The 15673-nt window shown below is 45.6% G+C and overlaps 1 protein-coding gene across 1 annotated transcript in view; it reads right to left on the reverse strand.

Annotated features, from left to right (window-relative positions):
• mybpha (myosin binding protein Ha) overlaps positions 1-12809 on the reverse strand; it is an 86563-nt gene extending 73754 nt beyond the window's left edge. Inside the window, exons 1-4 of the mRNA XM_041196464.1 lie at positions 12541-12809; positions 12025-12159; positions 4370-4537; positions 1563-1651 (exon numbers count right to left, since the gene is read on the reverse strand). Coding sequence (XP_041052398.1) covers positions 1563-1651; positions 4370-4537; positions 12025-12159; positions 12541-12571 — 423 coding nt within the window. The 5' untranslated portion in view covers positions 12572-12809. The remainder of the gene's footprint in view (positions 1-1562; positions 1652-4369; positions 4538-12024; positions 12160-12540) is intronic.
• Positions 12810-15673: the final 2864 nt, after the last annotated feature.

The raw sequence follows: 15673 nt of genomic DNA on the forward strand, positions 1-15673 counted from the left end.
TGGTCCCCAAATGCTGGTGCGCTCTTTGACCACCCCCCCACATCCCTGTCACATGTTGACCCATTACTGAGCTACTCTTTACCCTCTGCACCCACCCCCACCCATGCTGATCCACTCTTTGATGATCACATTGACCATCGTGTTTATTTTGGTAAAAGCGTTTAAAGGCAAAAATTAAAGTTAAAATTAAAAATTAATGGTCAACCATTTCCTTAAGGTTTCAGCCACAATAATGTGAATCTGAGCAAAATTACTGCGGGTGCAACTTTACCTTTCATTGAGATGAAGAACATAACAGTTTAAATGCCTTACTACCATAAACACACTCAACCCTGATACTGGAGGGCAGGCTACAGTTTGGTATGTTTCCACCTGCTTTATGGAGATGTGACAATAATGATTCATCTGACTATCTGTAATATTTTATATATGTATAAAAATAATATCTATTCTCTCTGTTCCAATTACCCTCTCTGATCTTCCTGCAAATTGGGGATTCAAGCATTTATGAGTGCAAGCCACTATTCTTATCCTGTTCACTTGGCAATTATTCACCTTACCACAGCAAGTGCCACGATCTTTTTCTACTAGGGTGGGACGCAGGCCCCAAGTCTACCTCAGCCAGAATAGGGATGGAACCCCATGTGTTGGTGTTAATCTAATTCACGTGCTAGCCATCTAGGCAGCTGAGCTATCTAGCCCCCTGGGCCACTATTGCAATTTCAGATTTACCATAGCAGGTTTGGATAGAGAGAGAGAGCTGGGCAAATATACTGGGAAAAAAAGAAAATCTGATTACAGAATGTTAAAAATCCATGAATCAATTGGTATGAATTAATTGAAAGTTTGTTTTTAATGAGAGGTATGTGTGCCAGATCTGCTAGGACCCATTCAGCTTCAATTTATAAGGACTTCAATATTGCATCTTTGTATATGGGACAGTTGGTCATTAAATAAAAGGAATACTTTTAAAACAATCTTTTATGCTAGCTTGCACATTGAAACAAAAGTAGAGTTGTTATACATGTTAAGGGTTTATGTGGATTTGCATCATAAACTCAGATTGAATACTTACAGAACTGGTAGGAATTTAGAACAAAAAAAATGGTGCTAAATATATTGTCACTTTCAGCTGCTGATTCATTTGTTTTTCTGTGTAAGCTTACTTTTTTTCCAAAGTAAATTAGCAGATTTAGCCTGAATTATATTGACTGCCTGTGTGATATATCCACAGAGAGATCTAGATGGCATAGTGGGTAGACCATGTTATTTCCGATGTGGAAACTAGTGCCAAAAGGATTCAGTGTTCACCTTGGGTCCACTATTCCACATGCTTTGGCCATGAGGCCAAGTTCTAGTTCATAGGTAGCGCAGGTTTACTAATGTAAACTTGGTTTTGAAAAGATTATTAATGATACTACATCTTTGATCCAAGGGTTATTAAGACACATTGCCAACCAGAGCTGATGCTGACTATTACTCATCTGATGTCCATAAATCTGTGAAGGCCATGCTATGGAGTCAAAACGAGGGTTTATCACCTCCTAGCCCTAGTTACTCACCTGGATGGGTATGGAGAGATTTAATGTCTGCCCAACTTTCCTAATAAAGGTTTCCCTCAAGTTGCGAGGCAAACGGATTTTGGGAGCATCTGCGAGAAAAAGAGCAAAACACCAAACAGAAATTGAAACTCAGAATCTAAAAGGAAGTAAGACTTGCATTTCAGTCACAATTTTCATGATCTCAGAACATCCCAAAGCACCTTACAGTCAATTTGATACTTTTAACTGTTGTCATTATTGTAACGTAGGAAACACAACAGCCAATTTTGCACAACAAGCTCCCACAAACAACAATGAACTGAATGACCAGATTATCTGTTTGGGCGATGCTGGTTGAAGAATAAGTATTGGACAGGACACTGTGGAGAACTGCCCTGGAATCGTTTACATCCACATGAGAGAACAGGCTGGGCCTCAGTTCGACATCTCATCCAAAAAAATGGCACCTCCAACAGTGCAGTACTGAATCTGTTCTGCTGGCCTTGATTATGCCAGAATAGGGATGGAACCCCATGTGTTGGTGTTAATCTGATTCACATGCTAGCCATCTAGGCAGCTGAGCTAATTGGTCCCCTGGGGCATGCAGATACATTTGTGAAACCGTAAAGTCTCATATGCCTAAAAGTATCCAATATATCCAGGGAATCAGCAGCAAAGAATGGTTATACTCGGCCAGGGTTCAGTTACAGGCGACAGGCACTCACTGTATAAACAGTCATTGATTGGTGCCAGTTACCTAGGAACATTAAAACAAGAGTAGCTATTTAGCATCTTGAGCCTGAACCACCATTCAGATCAATATTGATCTGTATCTTAACTCTATCTACTTGCCTTGGCTCCTTTATTATCTTTGCCTATAAAAGATACAGCATTCTCATATTTGAAATTTTCAATTGACCCCCAGTATGAACAGGCATTTAGTGGGAAGAGAGTTCCAGATTTTCACTTTCCTTTCTGGAAAATGTGCTTCCTGACGTGGCTCCTGAAGGGCCTGGCTCTAACTTTAAGGTGCTCTTGATCTGAGCTCCCTCACCAGAGGAAATATTTTCTCTCTACACACCTTATCAATGCCATAAATCATCTTAAGCACATCCCTGCTTAAAGCTTCTTTACTTCAAGGAATGAGAGCCTGGTTGATACAACCAGCCCTCATAGCTTAACCCTTCTGCCCAGGAACATTCTGGTGAACCTGCACTACACCCCATCCATGACCAACATATGCTAACTGAAGGGTGATGACCAGAACTGAACGGCATTTCCCTTTGGGAAACAAAAACAGAATTACCTGGAAAAACTCAGCAGGTCTGGCAGCATCGGCGGAGAAGAAAAGAGTTGACGTTTCGAGTCCTCATGACCCTTCAACAGAACTGAGTGAATATTAGGAGAGGGGTGAAATATAATCTGGTTTAAGGTGGGGGGGTGGGGAGAGAGAAGTGGGGGTGGTGGTGTGGCTGTAGGGACAAGCAAGCAGTGACAGGAGCAGATAATCAAAAGATGTCACAGACAAAGGAACAAAGAGGTGTTGAAGGTGGTGATATTATCTAAACGAATGTGCTAATTAAGAATGGATGGCAGGACACTCAAGGTACAGCTCTAGTGGGGGTGGGGTGGAAAGACTAGCAGGGCACAAAAGATTTAAAAATAATGGAAATAGGTGGGAAAAAAAAATCTATACAAATTATTGGAAAAAACAAAAGGAAGGAGGGGGGAACGGAAAGGGGGTGGGGATGAGGAGGGAGTTCAAGATCTAAAGTTGATGAATTCAATATTCAGTCCGGAAGGCTGTAAAGTGCCTAGTCGGAAGATGAGGTGCTGTTCCTCCAGTTTGCATTGGGCTTCACTGGAACAATGCAGCAAGCCAAGGACAGACATGTGGGCAAGAGAGCAGGGTGGAGTGTTAAAATGGCAAGCGACAGGGAGATTTGGGTCTTTCTTGCAGACAGACTGCAGGGTTTTAGTCTGATCTTTATATAGCTGCAATATAACTTTGTATTCCAGCCTCCTTAAGATAAAGGCCAACAATCCGTTCGCCCTTTAAATTAATTGTTGTACTTGTTCAAGTCCCCAAGCTACAATATATTGGGTAGCAAACTAAGCATTGATATATTGATATACAAAACATCTGCCTGTAAATAGAATTAACAGAATCGTATTTGTGTTTGAAGTTAAGCCAACTGTCTAAATATTCCTTTGAGCAGTCTAGTGTAATGGGAATGCTACTTAAGTAGAAATTCCAGAGAATGGGAATTAAAATTTCACTGTGGTAATTTGAATTCAGTTTGTTTTAAAAAATCTTCAAATTAAAAAGAATTGACAATGAAGCTGTCAGAATGCTGTAAAAACTGGTTCAGCGAATATAAAGTGAAATACTCAAGATAATCTGAATTACTGAATGGTGACGTAGGTTATTGAATTGTGATGTAGAATAGCAAGTTAATTAATGCATTGTAGCTTACCGAATGGCAATGTGATTTACTGATATGGATGGTAATGTGCGTCACAAAGTGGCAGTTTGTGGGTCACTGGGCGTAAAGAGGTACATAACTATAGATAGTTATGTCTACATAACTGACATGCAGTTCTACACTGAATACTTAATCTTCGATAGTCCAGATGTCTTCTGAGACAGCTGAGGTTACATGTTCTCCCTGACTCAGGAATTTGTCAAGGAATCTTTCTTTCATTCCAACACTTGTCACTATCAATCTGCTGGGAATGGGGAAATGTGACACCCTCCCAGTCCCTCTGCTCAGGAATGCTTTTAAGTCAAATGCTCTAATTCAATTGCTAGTTAACTCTTCACTTACCGATGGGCTGCTTGATTAGCACTAGCTCTGGAAAGACAGTAGTGCCAGTTCCACCATCACCGTGAACCGCTTTAACCCGAGCCTGAACCTTGTCATCTTCGGTCAGGTTTTTAATCACCATCACAGTTTTTGTGGTCACTTCCTTATTAACAGCAACCCAGGTTTCAGCTTAAAAAAAGAAATCAATACACCACCTCAGCTTTGTGTCAGGGGCTTGGGATAGAAAGTAACATGCAGATACGTTCGTGAAACCGTAAAGTCTCATATATAAGTCTCCTAAAAGTATCCAATATATCCAGGGAATCAGCAGCAAAGAATGGTTACATTTGGCCAGATGAGGTTTAGTCTGATCTTTATATAGCTGCAATATAGCTTTGTATTCCAGCCTCCTTAAAATAAAGGCCAATAATCCATTCGCCCTTTAAATTAATTGCTGTACTTGTTCACTAACTTAGTGGTTTTTGTGTTTGAACCCAAAATCTCTCTCCATCTTTACAGTTCCTACTTTCTCACCATTTAAAAAAAACACTGAACCATATTTCTTAGGTGCAAAATAATGTCCTCACAGTCCCCCATTGGATTCCATGTCTCCTTTCTGCTGTCCTTCACACTATTGACTGTGCCATCTAACTTAGTGCCATCAGCAAACATAAATACATGGCTCTCTACTCCTTCATCTAAGTCATTTATAAATATCGTGCAAGGCCAGGTCCCAGGATCCCTGGGGGACACCATTAGGAGCAACGCGGAGGCACCAAAGGGCCACAGAGTGCCCCATACACTACCACCACACTCCCTGCAGCACCCACCCCCCCTCCCACCCCACCCCCACACCCCCAGACCCTCCGGCACGGTTTCCAAGGAGTGTGCATGATGCCTACATCCTGAATCACTTGCAGATCCCTGCGGTCTTCCAGGGTCCACAGAGGCTGCCGGGTTGGCTCCTTGGGGACAAGGGCAAACCAGCAGAGGCCATGGCTGATGATACCCGTGTGGCGGCCTCAGACTGCAACAGAGTGAAGGTATAACGAGGCTCATGTTGCAGCAGACCATTGGGATGCTGAAGATGCGGTTCCAGTGCCTGGAACGGTCTGGTGGAGCCCTGCAATATAGTTTACAGAGGGTGTCACACATCGTCATTGTCTACTGCACCCTTTACAACCTGGGGCTGCAACGGGGAGATGAGCTGGCTGAGGAGGAGATGGAGGAGCTGCATGTCTCCTCCGATGAGGAGGACGCCGACAGGTATGAGGGTGAGGCGGCCCTCGGCGGTGACGATGATGGTGATGAGGCCCTTGCACTGGCCAGATGAGGCAGGCACACTCGGGAGGCCCTCCTAGCTGCTAGATTTGTGCAGGATGATGATGACATGCTGTGAGGTGTCCCCATAGATCCTCACATCACAATTATGAATGTTTGACTCCAGTCTGGCTTATCACAGCACAAATACCTCTGTGAGAATGCTCCTGCCATGGAGATGCAGTGGAGGCCCTAACAGTCGCTCGATTGCAGGAGGATGATGACAACATGCAGTGAGGACTCTCCAAAGATCTTCACATAGCCTCTGAGAATGTCTGACTCCTGTCTGGCCGAGGGCAGCTTACTTGGGCTCCATGATCAGGGCCATCTCAGAGACGCAGCCATGAAACTTTAGACAAATCTGATCCTTCGTCCGCCTTCAGCACCTGACCCCTTCAGGAGCTGGTGCACAGCATCACTGGTTGCAGATGCTGGTGTGATGGGGGCCAGTCCACCTTAAAGGTGCTGAAAGCACACAGAGAGAATGAGAGAACTCTGTGGCACCTGCCCACTACATTCTGGCAGCAATGACCAGCACTGCCAAGGTGCAGGCACCAGTAATGTTTCCAGGGAGTGTGAGGCTGGACCATCACTGTGGTCTGAAGGCTGCACAGAGCACAGGGAAGAGACCCTGGACTGAGACACCTGCCTTTATCTTGTGCAGAAAGGTTTCACATCTGAGTGACAAGAACACTGGTCATCAGAACAAGGAGCCACAGGCAGGGAGACATTCTTGGGAGTTTATTGACAATAATGAACAGTATGTACAAGTGATCAACACCTGTGCCCAGGCTGTGCAACTAATTCTTCTTAACTTTCCTAACACTGCCACTACGTCTTGCTGCTCCCTGGACATCCACAGCAGAGGTGGAGGCAGCCTGCTGACTGTGACATCCTGTCTGTGATGGCTTTGGTGGGCGTCCTTTGAAGGGCTGAGACTTGGACAGCCCCGGCCTGCTTTCGGGATCCTGCTGTGTGGCAGTGGCACCCTCCTCAGCCTGTGAAGCTGGAGCTGCTGGGGTCACAGGGAGAGGGGATTCGGATGGGCCGGTCACTCCCAGGCTCACCTGGGTGGATGGCCCCAGAGTGTGCACCTGCTGATCCTCCTCCCTATGGGTGCCCGAGGGCCCCGGCTGACTCTGTGAGTGGAAGGGATAGCTGGAGTGAGATCGAGCTGCCCAGCACCCCTCTCGCGTACACACTGTTGGAGGCTAACTATGGCATCAGCGATGGAATTGAGCCTGTGCAGCAGAGCAGGAGCGACACCCTGGACCAAGGTTTCCATGGTGGCCACCATCCTACTAGTGTTGACCACGGTGCGTTGCAATGCCAGCACTATCACCTCAGCCTGAAGTTGGACAGACTCCTCCATCGTGCCTTGCAATCTGAAGATTGCAGTGGACATCCCTTCCTGATGTTCCCGAGCTTGACTTTGCAGCTTCAGCAACTACGACATGATCGAGTCCAGAGGCTCGTCATCTGACTCGGACTCAGCAACTTTCTGGCCTCCAGCAGTTCTCCGAGTGCCGGGGATCTGGGAAGTCCCTGCCTCCGCCTGCTGTGGATCAGAAAGTGCGATGTGCTCACCAGATTGTGATCCCGAGGCTACTCTACAGCTAGGTCCCACTGAAGTATGTGTCTCTGTGCTGGTGGAGGATGTGGGCGAGTGCTGTGATGGGACTTCAAGGAGGGTGCCTCCAGATTCCTCTTCAGAGACTTCTTCGGGGCTTGATTGGAAGCCCTAGGTCATAGACTCTGTCGGCTGTTTGGCAGATGTACCTGCAAAAGCAAGGGGAGGTAATTAGTGTATGGCAGTGGCCTGTGAAAGAGGACACATCACTCACGGCATGGTTGATGGATGTTGCACTGCTGGACCCTCACTTAACAGAGCAGCACCGATCTCACTGTCAGCACAGGACCGGTCCCGGTCTTAGCTGGCCAGCTGGATGGCTCTGTTTTTGAATTCTGTCAGAACTTTGATCTCTGGCATCCCTTCACCTGCTTGTGACCTCCCTCCTGTTGTGAGCCAGTTTGTCCTGCATGGATAGAGATGGGGAGAGTGTATCAGGACACCTGCCGGGCCAGATGATAAGTATGCCTGATTTGTGTGGGTGGTGAGTGGTCCCATGGACAGGATAAGGACGTTGACGGTGAGTGTGGGAGAGTGAATGGTGATGTCACTTGCACTGGCAGTGAGGGCATGGTGGGCTTGTGAGTGTGTGAGTTGGGAGTGATGAAAAGAGTGACTTACACTGGTGGAACGGAGCTGATCATTCATCCTTTTGCAGCACTTGGTGGTTGTCCTCTTCTGAAGGGTATTGGCACTGACCACCGCTGCCACTGCCTCCCAAGCCGGGTTGGTGACTTGGCTACCCATCCTGTGGCCAGAGTTGGGGTAGAGCACATCCTGGCAGCCTCCATGGCATCCAGCAGTCGCTTGAGGGACCCGGGGGCTGCAGTCTTTTTTCCTTTGCTGGCCATGTCTCCTGGGCAGTGGTAGTGAGCTGGTGGAGATGAGCACTTTGCTGGTGGCTGCCTTTTAAAGATGGTGGCTGGCATGATGCAACAGCGGGGTGATTGCAGGCAAGCGAATGAGGGCGTGTTTCGTGGGAGTGAATAAATAATGAGGCGGGCTCGGGGTGATACGGCATGAAAACCTGCCATTTTCGTCGGCAGGTAGGACTCCATTTTACCCACCTGCTACCACAATTAGTGCAATTCTGGGAAAATTCTGCCCAATATTCCTAATCGCTCCCTTATCCATCATGTTGGTTACCTCCTCAAAATATTCAACTGGGTTCATTGGATGTGACCTATCCTTTACAAATCCATGCTGGCTCTTTCTGATCAGTTTCTGTCTGCCTAAGTACTCAGTCACTCTGTCCCTACCAACAGCTCCTAGCAACTTCCCTACAACATCTCTCGTACCCTTCTTAAATAACAGAGTAATATTGGTTAATTTCCAATCTCAGGGTCAATTCCCAATCTCAGGGTCAATTCCTGGATCGAGGGCTTTTGAAAGATCATGCCTAATACATCAACAATTTCCTCCCCTACTTTGCTTAAAACCTTGGGATGAAAACCATCAGGCCCTGGAGATTTGTCTATTCTTAATCCCATTAGTTTCTCTATCACCATAGTTCTAATTAAACTAAATCTAGTTAGTTCTTGCTCTTGATTTATTTTAGCTTTTCTTGTATCGCTTGTATTTTATTCCCATCATTGATTGTGATGTCTGCCATTTCCTGCATTCCATTACAATGTCACCTGCTTCTGTCACTATGGGCCCACAGTATACTTAAACACCCTCTCTCTTGTCTTTCGTGGTGTCATTGATATCCTCTTACCGCTTTCTCTGTATCCTCTTGCTGTTCTTTATCTCTCCCAGTCTACAGGATCTCTGTGTTCTTTGCTTTTGTACAAACCCATTCTTTCAGTTTTATACTATCTCTCACTTCTCTTGCTGATGAAGATTGTTTAATGACACAAGAGAAGCTCTTGCCTTTTAGGGGTTATGGACAGGTCTCATATTCTACCATATATTTTTAAATATCTTCCACTGTTCATCTGTAGTTTTATCTGTTAATATTTCTGCCTAGCCTATTGTGGTCAATTCTCCCATACCCTTCAAGATTAAAGTTACCTAAATAGAAAACCTTGGTTTGTGACTCACCTTCTCCCTCTCAAACCCAATATGGAATTCCATCATGTTGCCGTCACTATTGGCCAGGTGCTCACTTACTGTTAGATTACTGACTAATTCAGGCTCATTACTCACCACTAAGTCTCATATGGCCTATTTTCTTGTTTTGGATCAGGAAACTGTTCTGAACATGCTCAAGAAATTTGCTTTCTTAGAAACTCATGTTCTGTTTCTCCTAGTCAGTATGAAAATTAAAGTCTCCCACTATAACCACTCAATTTTGCCAACTGATGATCCCATGTTTATGTATCCTACTTCATCACTGTCATCAGGAGAGTTGTAGATGACTCCCATCAAAGTATTACACCTTTTGCTTTGGATCAGTTATACCCAGAAGTTTTCTGCCACCTGCTCAACTTTACTGATATCTTCTTTCTAAAGCTGCTGTATCCTTTATCAATGTTGCTTCTCTTCCTTTTTGAAGTTCCATTTCTTTTCAAGGCTCCTATATCCTGTGGTATTTATCCCCAGTCACGCCCAGCTTGTAGCCAAACCTTAGTATGGCCAGAATGTCACACCCTTTAAGCTGAATTTGTGCTTCTAGTTCTATGCATTATATTGAACTCTTCACTGGGCAGCGGATTCATACCTAGCACAAATAAAAGATAGTTGCGGTTGTTGGAGGTCAGTCATCTCAGCTGCAGGACATCACTGCAGAAGTTCCTCAGGGTAGCATGCTCAGCCCAATAATTTTCAGTTGCTTTATCAATGATTTTCCTTCCATCATGTTCACTGATGATTGCACCTCAGATACTGAAGCAGTCCATGTCCAAATGCAGCAAGACCTGGACAATATCCAGGCTTAGGTTGACAAGTGGCAAGTAACATTGACGCCACACAAGTGCCAAGCAATGACCATCCCCAACAAGAGAGAATCTAACCATTTCTCTTGATGTTCAATGGTATTACCATCACTGAATCCCCCACTGTTAACATCCTCGGGTTATCATTGACCAGAAACTGACCTGGGCTAGCCATATAAATACTGTGGCTACGAGAGCAGGTCAGAGGCTAGGAATCCTGTGGTGAGTAACTTACCTCCTGACTCCCCAAAGCCTGTCCACCATCTACAAGGCACAAGTCAGTAGTGTGATGGAATATTCTCCACTTGCCTGGATGTGTTCCGCTTCAACAACATTCAAGAAGCTTGACACCATCCAGGACAAAGCAGCCCACTTGATTGGCAGCACATCTACCACCTTCAACATTCACTTCTGCCACCACCGACACATAGTAGCAGCAGTGTGTATCATCTACAAGATGCACTGCAGGAACTTACCAAGGTTCCTTCGATAGTATCTTCCAAACCCACAACCACTACCAACTAGAAGGACAAGGGCAGCAGATAAATCTGAACACCACCACCTGGAAGTTCCCCTCCAAGTCACTCACCATCCTGACTTGGAAATATATCGCTGTTCCTTCACTGTCACTAAGTCAAAATCCTGGAACTCCCTCCCTAACAGCACTGTGGATGTACCTACACCATATGGACTGCAGCGGTTCAAGAATGCAGCTCACTACCTTCTCAAGGGCAACTAGGGATGGGCAATAAGTGCTGACCCAGCCAGTGAAGCCCACTGAAAAGAAAACAGAAATGCCTGTATCCCTGATGCTGCTTTTTCTGACTTGCTGTACATACAGTCTCAGATTGGAGACAGGTAATTGTTGTACACCGATAAATGGAAACTCTTAAAGTCAATCAAATTCTAATCTGATTCAACATACCTTCACACATGCACACAAAGCAACTCGCAGTCACATACACTCACACTATGTTTACCCAATTTCTCAGAGAATATAGCTTAACAAGTTCAGACCCCTGATGTGAATGGATGTAACTCAGCTTATGGACAAAAGATGACTGTAATATTAATATTTGCAACTGATTTTCTTGATCCTAGTTAATGATATGATTATTTTATTTAAATATTTGTCCTTTCATATCTGAGAGCGGTCAGGACGCAAGTTGTGTGATGACTCAGTCGAGGAGTCTAGATCAAACAGATGAGACCCCTGTTCTCCACAATCACCGTCTAAAAGTAGCCAGTGACATCTTTAATGCATTAACTGCACTGGGTTCTGAACCAGTGCTTTGAGCAAAGACCTTGTCAGCAGTTTCTAATATGGATCTATCTCGACGATGGCTTTAGTATGATTATAGGTCCTGCTCTCTGTTGGACTGACTCTGTGCTGTTCAGAGTGACAACCCAACTGCAGCTCCCTCCAATCCCCCTCCTTTACCTCAGACTTACCCCATCCCCCTCCTTTACTCCAGACCCACCGCATCCCCCTCCTTGACCCCAGACTCACCCCATCACCTTCCTTGACCTCAGACTCACCCCATCGCCTTCCTTGACCCCAAACTCACCCCATCGCTTTCCTTGACCCCAGACTCACCCATTGCCTTCCTTGACCCCAGACTCACCCTATCGCCTTCCTTGACCCCAAACTCACCCCATCGTGTTCCTTGACCCCAGACTCACCCCATCGCCTTCCTCGACCCCAGACTCACCCCATTCCCTTCCTTTACCCCAGGTTAACCCGCAGTCTGTAACGTTGGCTGACCTCAGTGTCATTAGCCTGTGTGAGCATTGCTGAGCAGGTGCTATCGCTGTCAGTTGGTGCAGAGGGGATAAGGAGCATGACTCACTGCTTTCCTTTCGATATTCCACAATGTATCCTGCCAAGCCAGCAGAGCCAATGTATTTGGGTGGGTTCCATTGGAGAGTGAGTGAGGTGCCAGTGACATCCTCCACAGCCAGGTCCATGGGCTGTCCCTCGGGCACTACAGGGGAAATGAGAGATGACAGTATGGGTTAGGGCACTGGAATCCGTCCATACATAGAGAGATAGAAATTTAGAGACAGTTCTATATAAAGAGATGTTTAAATTATTTGTTATCACAACAAAAGATCCACCGACAGATGGGGGATGGGGTGATAGCAATAGAGGGATACAAAGAAATATAGCTAAAGTTAAATATAAAGAGACAGAGAAATTCATAGATAGACAAGTGGAGATAGATTGATCCCAGTAGGGTGATGGAAATAAGGTTTTCTGAAGGTTTACGGTTCCACGGAGCACTTAAACAAACAGAGATAACTCAACATTGAGAGACAGTGACTGCGATTTGATTCCGATCACTAGATCTCCAGCCCTCACTTACCCTCTTTAGGGATCTCTGGTTCCGCGGGCATGGCTGCAGAATCCGGGGGAGAGAGGCTGGACAGTCCGGAGGAGAGGTTGCAGAGTCCGGGGGAGAGAGGCTGGACAGTCCGAGGGAGAGGCTGCAGAGTCCGTGGGAGAGAGGCTGGACAGTCTGGGGGAAAGGCTGCAGAGTCCGTGGGAGAAAGGCTGGACAGTCCGGGGGAGAGGCTGCAGAGTCCGGGAGAGAGGACAGCCCAGTGTCCGCAATGTAGTTGCAGTGAATGACCGGTTTATATTGAGAGAGGGCGGATTGAGGATCCGCCCCCAGAGTCTGAGAGCAGAGACTGGGGAACCAGTGGGCGCCAGGCAGCCCGGGAATGTCCCACACTCAGCTTTATCGCAGCCCTCAGCCACCTACACTCACGCCTCCCTCACCCCCACCTCCACCCTCACTCACCCACATCCCCCACCCAGCCTATGATATTGCTGTATTTAGCTTCAATACTTTAGTTTGCACTTACGCAAGTCACTCTCAAATTAACTACGACATTTCAGCATGTTATGGTCGCTCTTCCCTTCATAATGGGATTACTAATTAACCCTGTATCATTCTTTGCACAATAAAAATTCTAAAATAGCCCCTTCCCTGGTTTGCTCCAGGACAAATTGTTCTGGAAATTGTTGCAAATGCATAACATCATAAGATGTAGGAGTGGGAGGAGGCTAGTCGGCCCATCACCATTCAATACGATCACGGCTGACCTGATTGTGGCCTTAACTCTACTTTTCTACCTGACCCCTTAACCCTTGACTTTCTTGTCCATCAAAAATCTGTTTAACTCAGCCTTGATCCAGCCTCCACTGCTCTCTGGGGAAGGGAATTCTAAAGATGAAGAACACCATGAGAGAAGAATTCCTCTTCATCTCTGTCTTAAATGGGAGATGCCTTATTGTTAAATTGTGCCCTCTTGTTCTAGAATCATCCTCTCAGCATCTACCCTGTCAAGCTGCCTCAGAATCTTCCATTTTTCAATTAGATAGCCTCTCATTCTTCTATGTTATGATCTCTCTTACCTGGAGGATCCTTTACTATGAGGTCATTTATTAATCCTGTTTTATTACACATCAACAGGTCTAAAATAACATGTTTCCCTAATTTGTTTCAGACCATATTATCCTAAGAAACTGTCCAGAATCCTTCAGGCTACCTTTGCCAATTTGATTCATCCAATCTATGTGAAAATTACAAACTCCCACCATTATTGCAGTACTTTTCTTACATGCATTCCATGGTCTCATCCCCCAAACTACATTTATTGATTTCATTTGTCCATTGTTTATGAAGATTGAAGTCTCTGAGATTGTTCCATTGCCTTTGTTATAAGTTCTTCTTATTTCTTGATTAGTACTTTGTCCAATAGCTTAGCTGGTATGCAGGTATTGAGATCTCTGCTGCCAATAAGATATGTGCAACCAATCAAATGTGTACAGTAAGTGCTATATGTACAAGCAATATGATATCTACTGCCAAGAAGCTTTCTACAGCCAATGAAATATGTGCAGCCAAGGAACTCTGTGTAGCCCAAGGGTTATGTGCAGCAGTTGGATACTTGTGGCCAGTGCAACATGTGTTTTTTTAAGTTCTTTCATAGCGTGTGAGTATCATTGGCAAGGCCGTCATTTGTAACCTATCCTTAATTGCCCTTTAGGAGGTGGTGTGAAATGCCTTCTTAAGCTGTTGTAGTCCATGTGGTGTGGATACACACGCAGTGCTGTCAGGAAGGGAAATCCACATTTATGACCCAGTGACAGTGAAGGAACGGCAATATATTTCCAAGTCAGTGAATGGCTTGGAGGGGAACTTGCAGGTGGTGGTGTTCCCATCTATCTGCTGCCCTTGTCCTTTTAGATGGTAGTGGTCGTGGGTTTGGAAGGTGTTGTCTAAGGAGCCTCGGTGAATTCCTACAGTGCGTCTTGTAGATGATACACACTGCTGCTACTGTGTGTCAGTGGTGGAGGGAATGAATGTTTGTGGAAGGGGTGCCAATCAAGTGGGTTGCTTTGTCCTGGATGGTGTCAAGCTTCTTGGGTATTGTTGGAGCTGCACTCATCCAAGCAAGTGGAGAATATTCCATCACACTCCTGACTTGTGCCTTGTAGATGCTGGTCAGGCTTTGGGGAGTTAGGAGGTGAGTTACTCATCGCATGATCCCGAGTCTCTGACCTGCTGTTGTAGCCACAGTATTTATATGGCTAGTCCAGTTCAGTTTCTGGTCAATGGTAACCCCCAGGATGTTCATGGTGGAGGATTCAGCAGTGGTAATGCCATTGAATGTCAAGGGGAGATGGGTAGATTCTCTCTTGTTGGAGATGAGCATTATCTGGCACTTGCCGTTTATCAGTCCCAAGCCTAAGTGAATATTATTCAGGTCTTACTGCATTTGGACATGGACTGCTTTAGTATCTGAGGAGTCACGAATGGTGCTAAACATTGTGCAATCATCAGTGAACATCTCCACTTCTGACCTTATGATGGGAGGAAGGTCATTGATGAAGCAGCTGAAGATGGTTGGGCCAAGGACACAATCCGAAGGAACTCCTGCAGTGATGTCCTGGAACTGAGATGATTGACCTCCAACAACCACTTCCACCTTCCTTTGTGGTAGGATGACTCCAACAGTGGAGAGCTTTCCCCCTGATTTCCATTGACTCCAGTTTTGCTAGGGCTCCTTGATGCCACAGTTGATCAAATGCTGTCTTGATGCTATGGGCAGTCACTCTCACCTCACCTCTGGAATTCAGCTCTTTTGTCATTTGGGAATGAGGTCAGGAGCTGAGTAGCCCTGATAGAACCCAAACTGAGCATTGGTGAGTGGGTTATTGCTGAGTAAGTTCCACTTGATAGCACTGTTGACAACACCTTCCATCACTTTGCTGATGATCGAGAGTAGAACGTTAGGTGGTAATTGACCAGATTAGATTTATTCCTCTTTTATGGACAGGACATACCTCGGGCAATTTTCCACATTGATGGTAGATGCCAGTGTTGTAGCTGTACTGGAACAACTTGACTAGGGTCACGGAAGGTTCTGGAGCACAAGTCTTCAGTACTATGGCTGGATTATTCTCAGGGCCCATAACCTTTGGCCCTA

This window comes from Carcharodon carcharias, chromosome 9 (genome assembly GCF_017639515.1).
Source record: "Carcharodon carcharias isolate sCarCar2 chromosome 9, sCarCar2.pri, whole genome shotgun sequence".
Taxonomy (NCBI): domain Eukaryota; kingdom Metazoa; phylum Chordata; class Chondrichthyes; order Lamniformes; family Lamnidae; genus Carcharodon; species Carcharodon carcharias.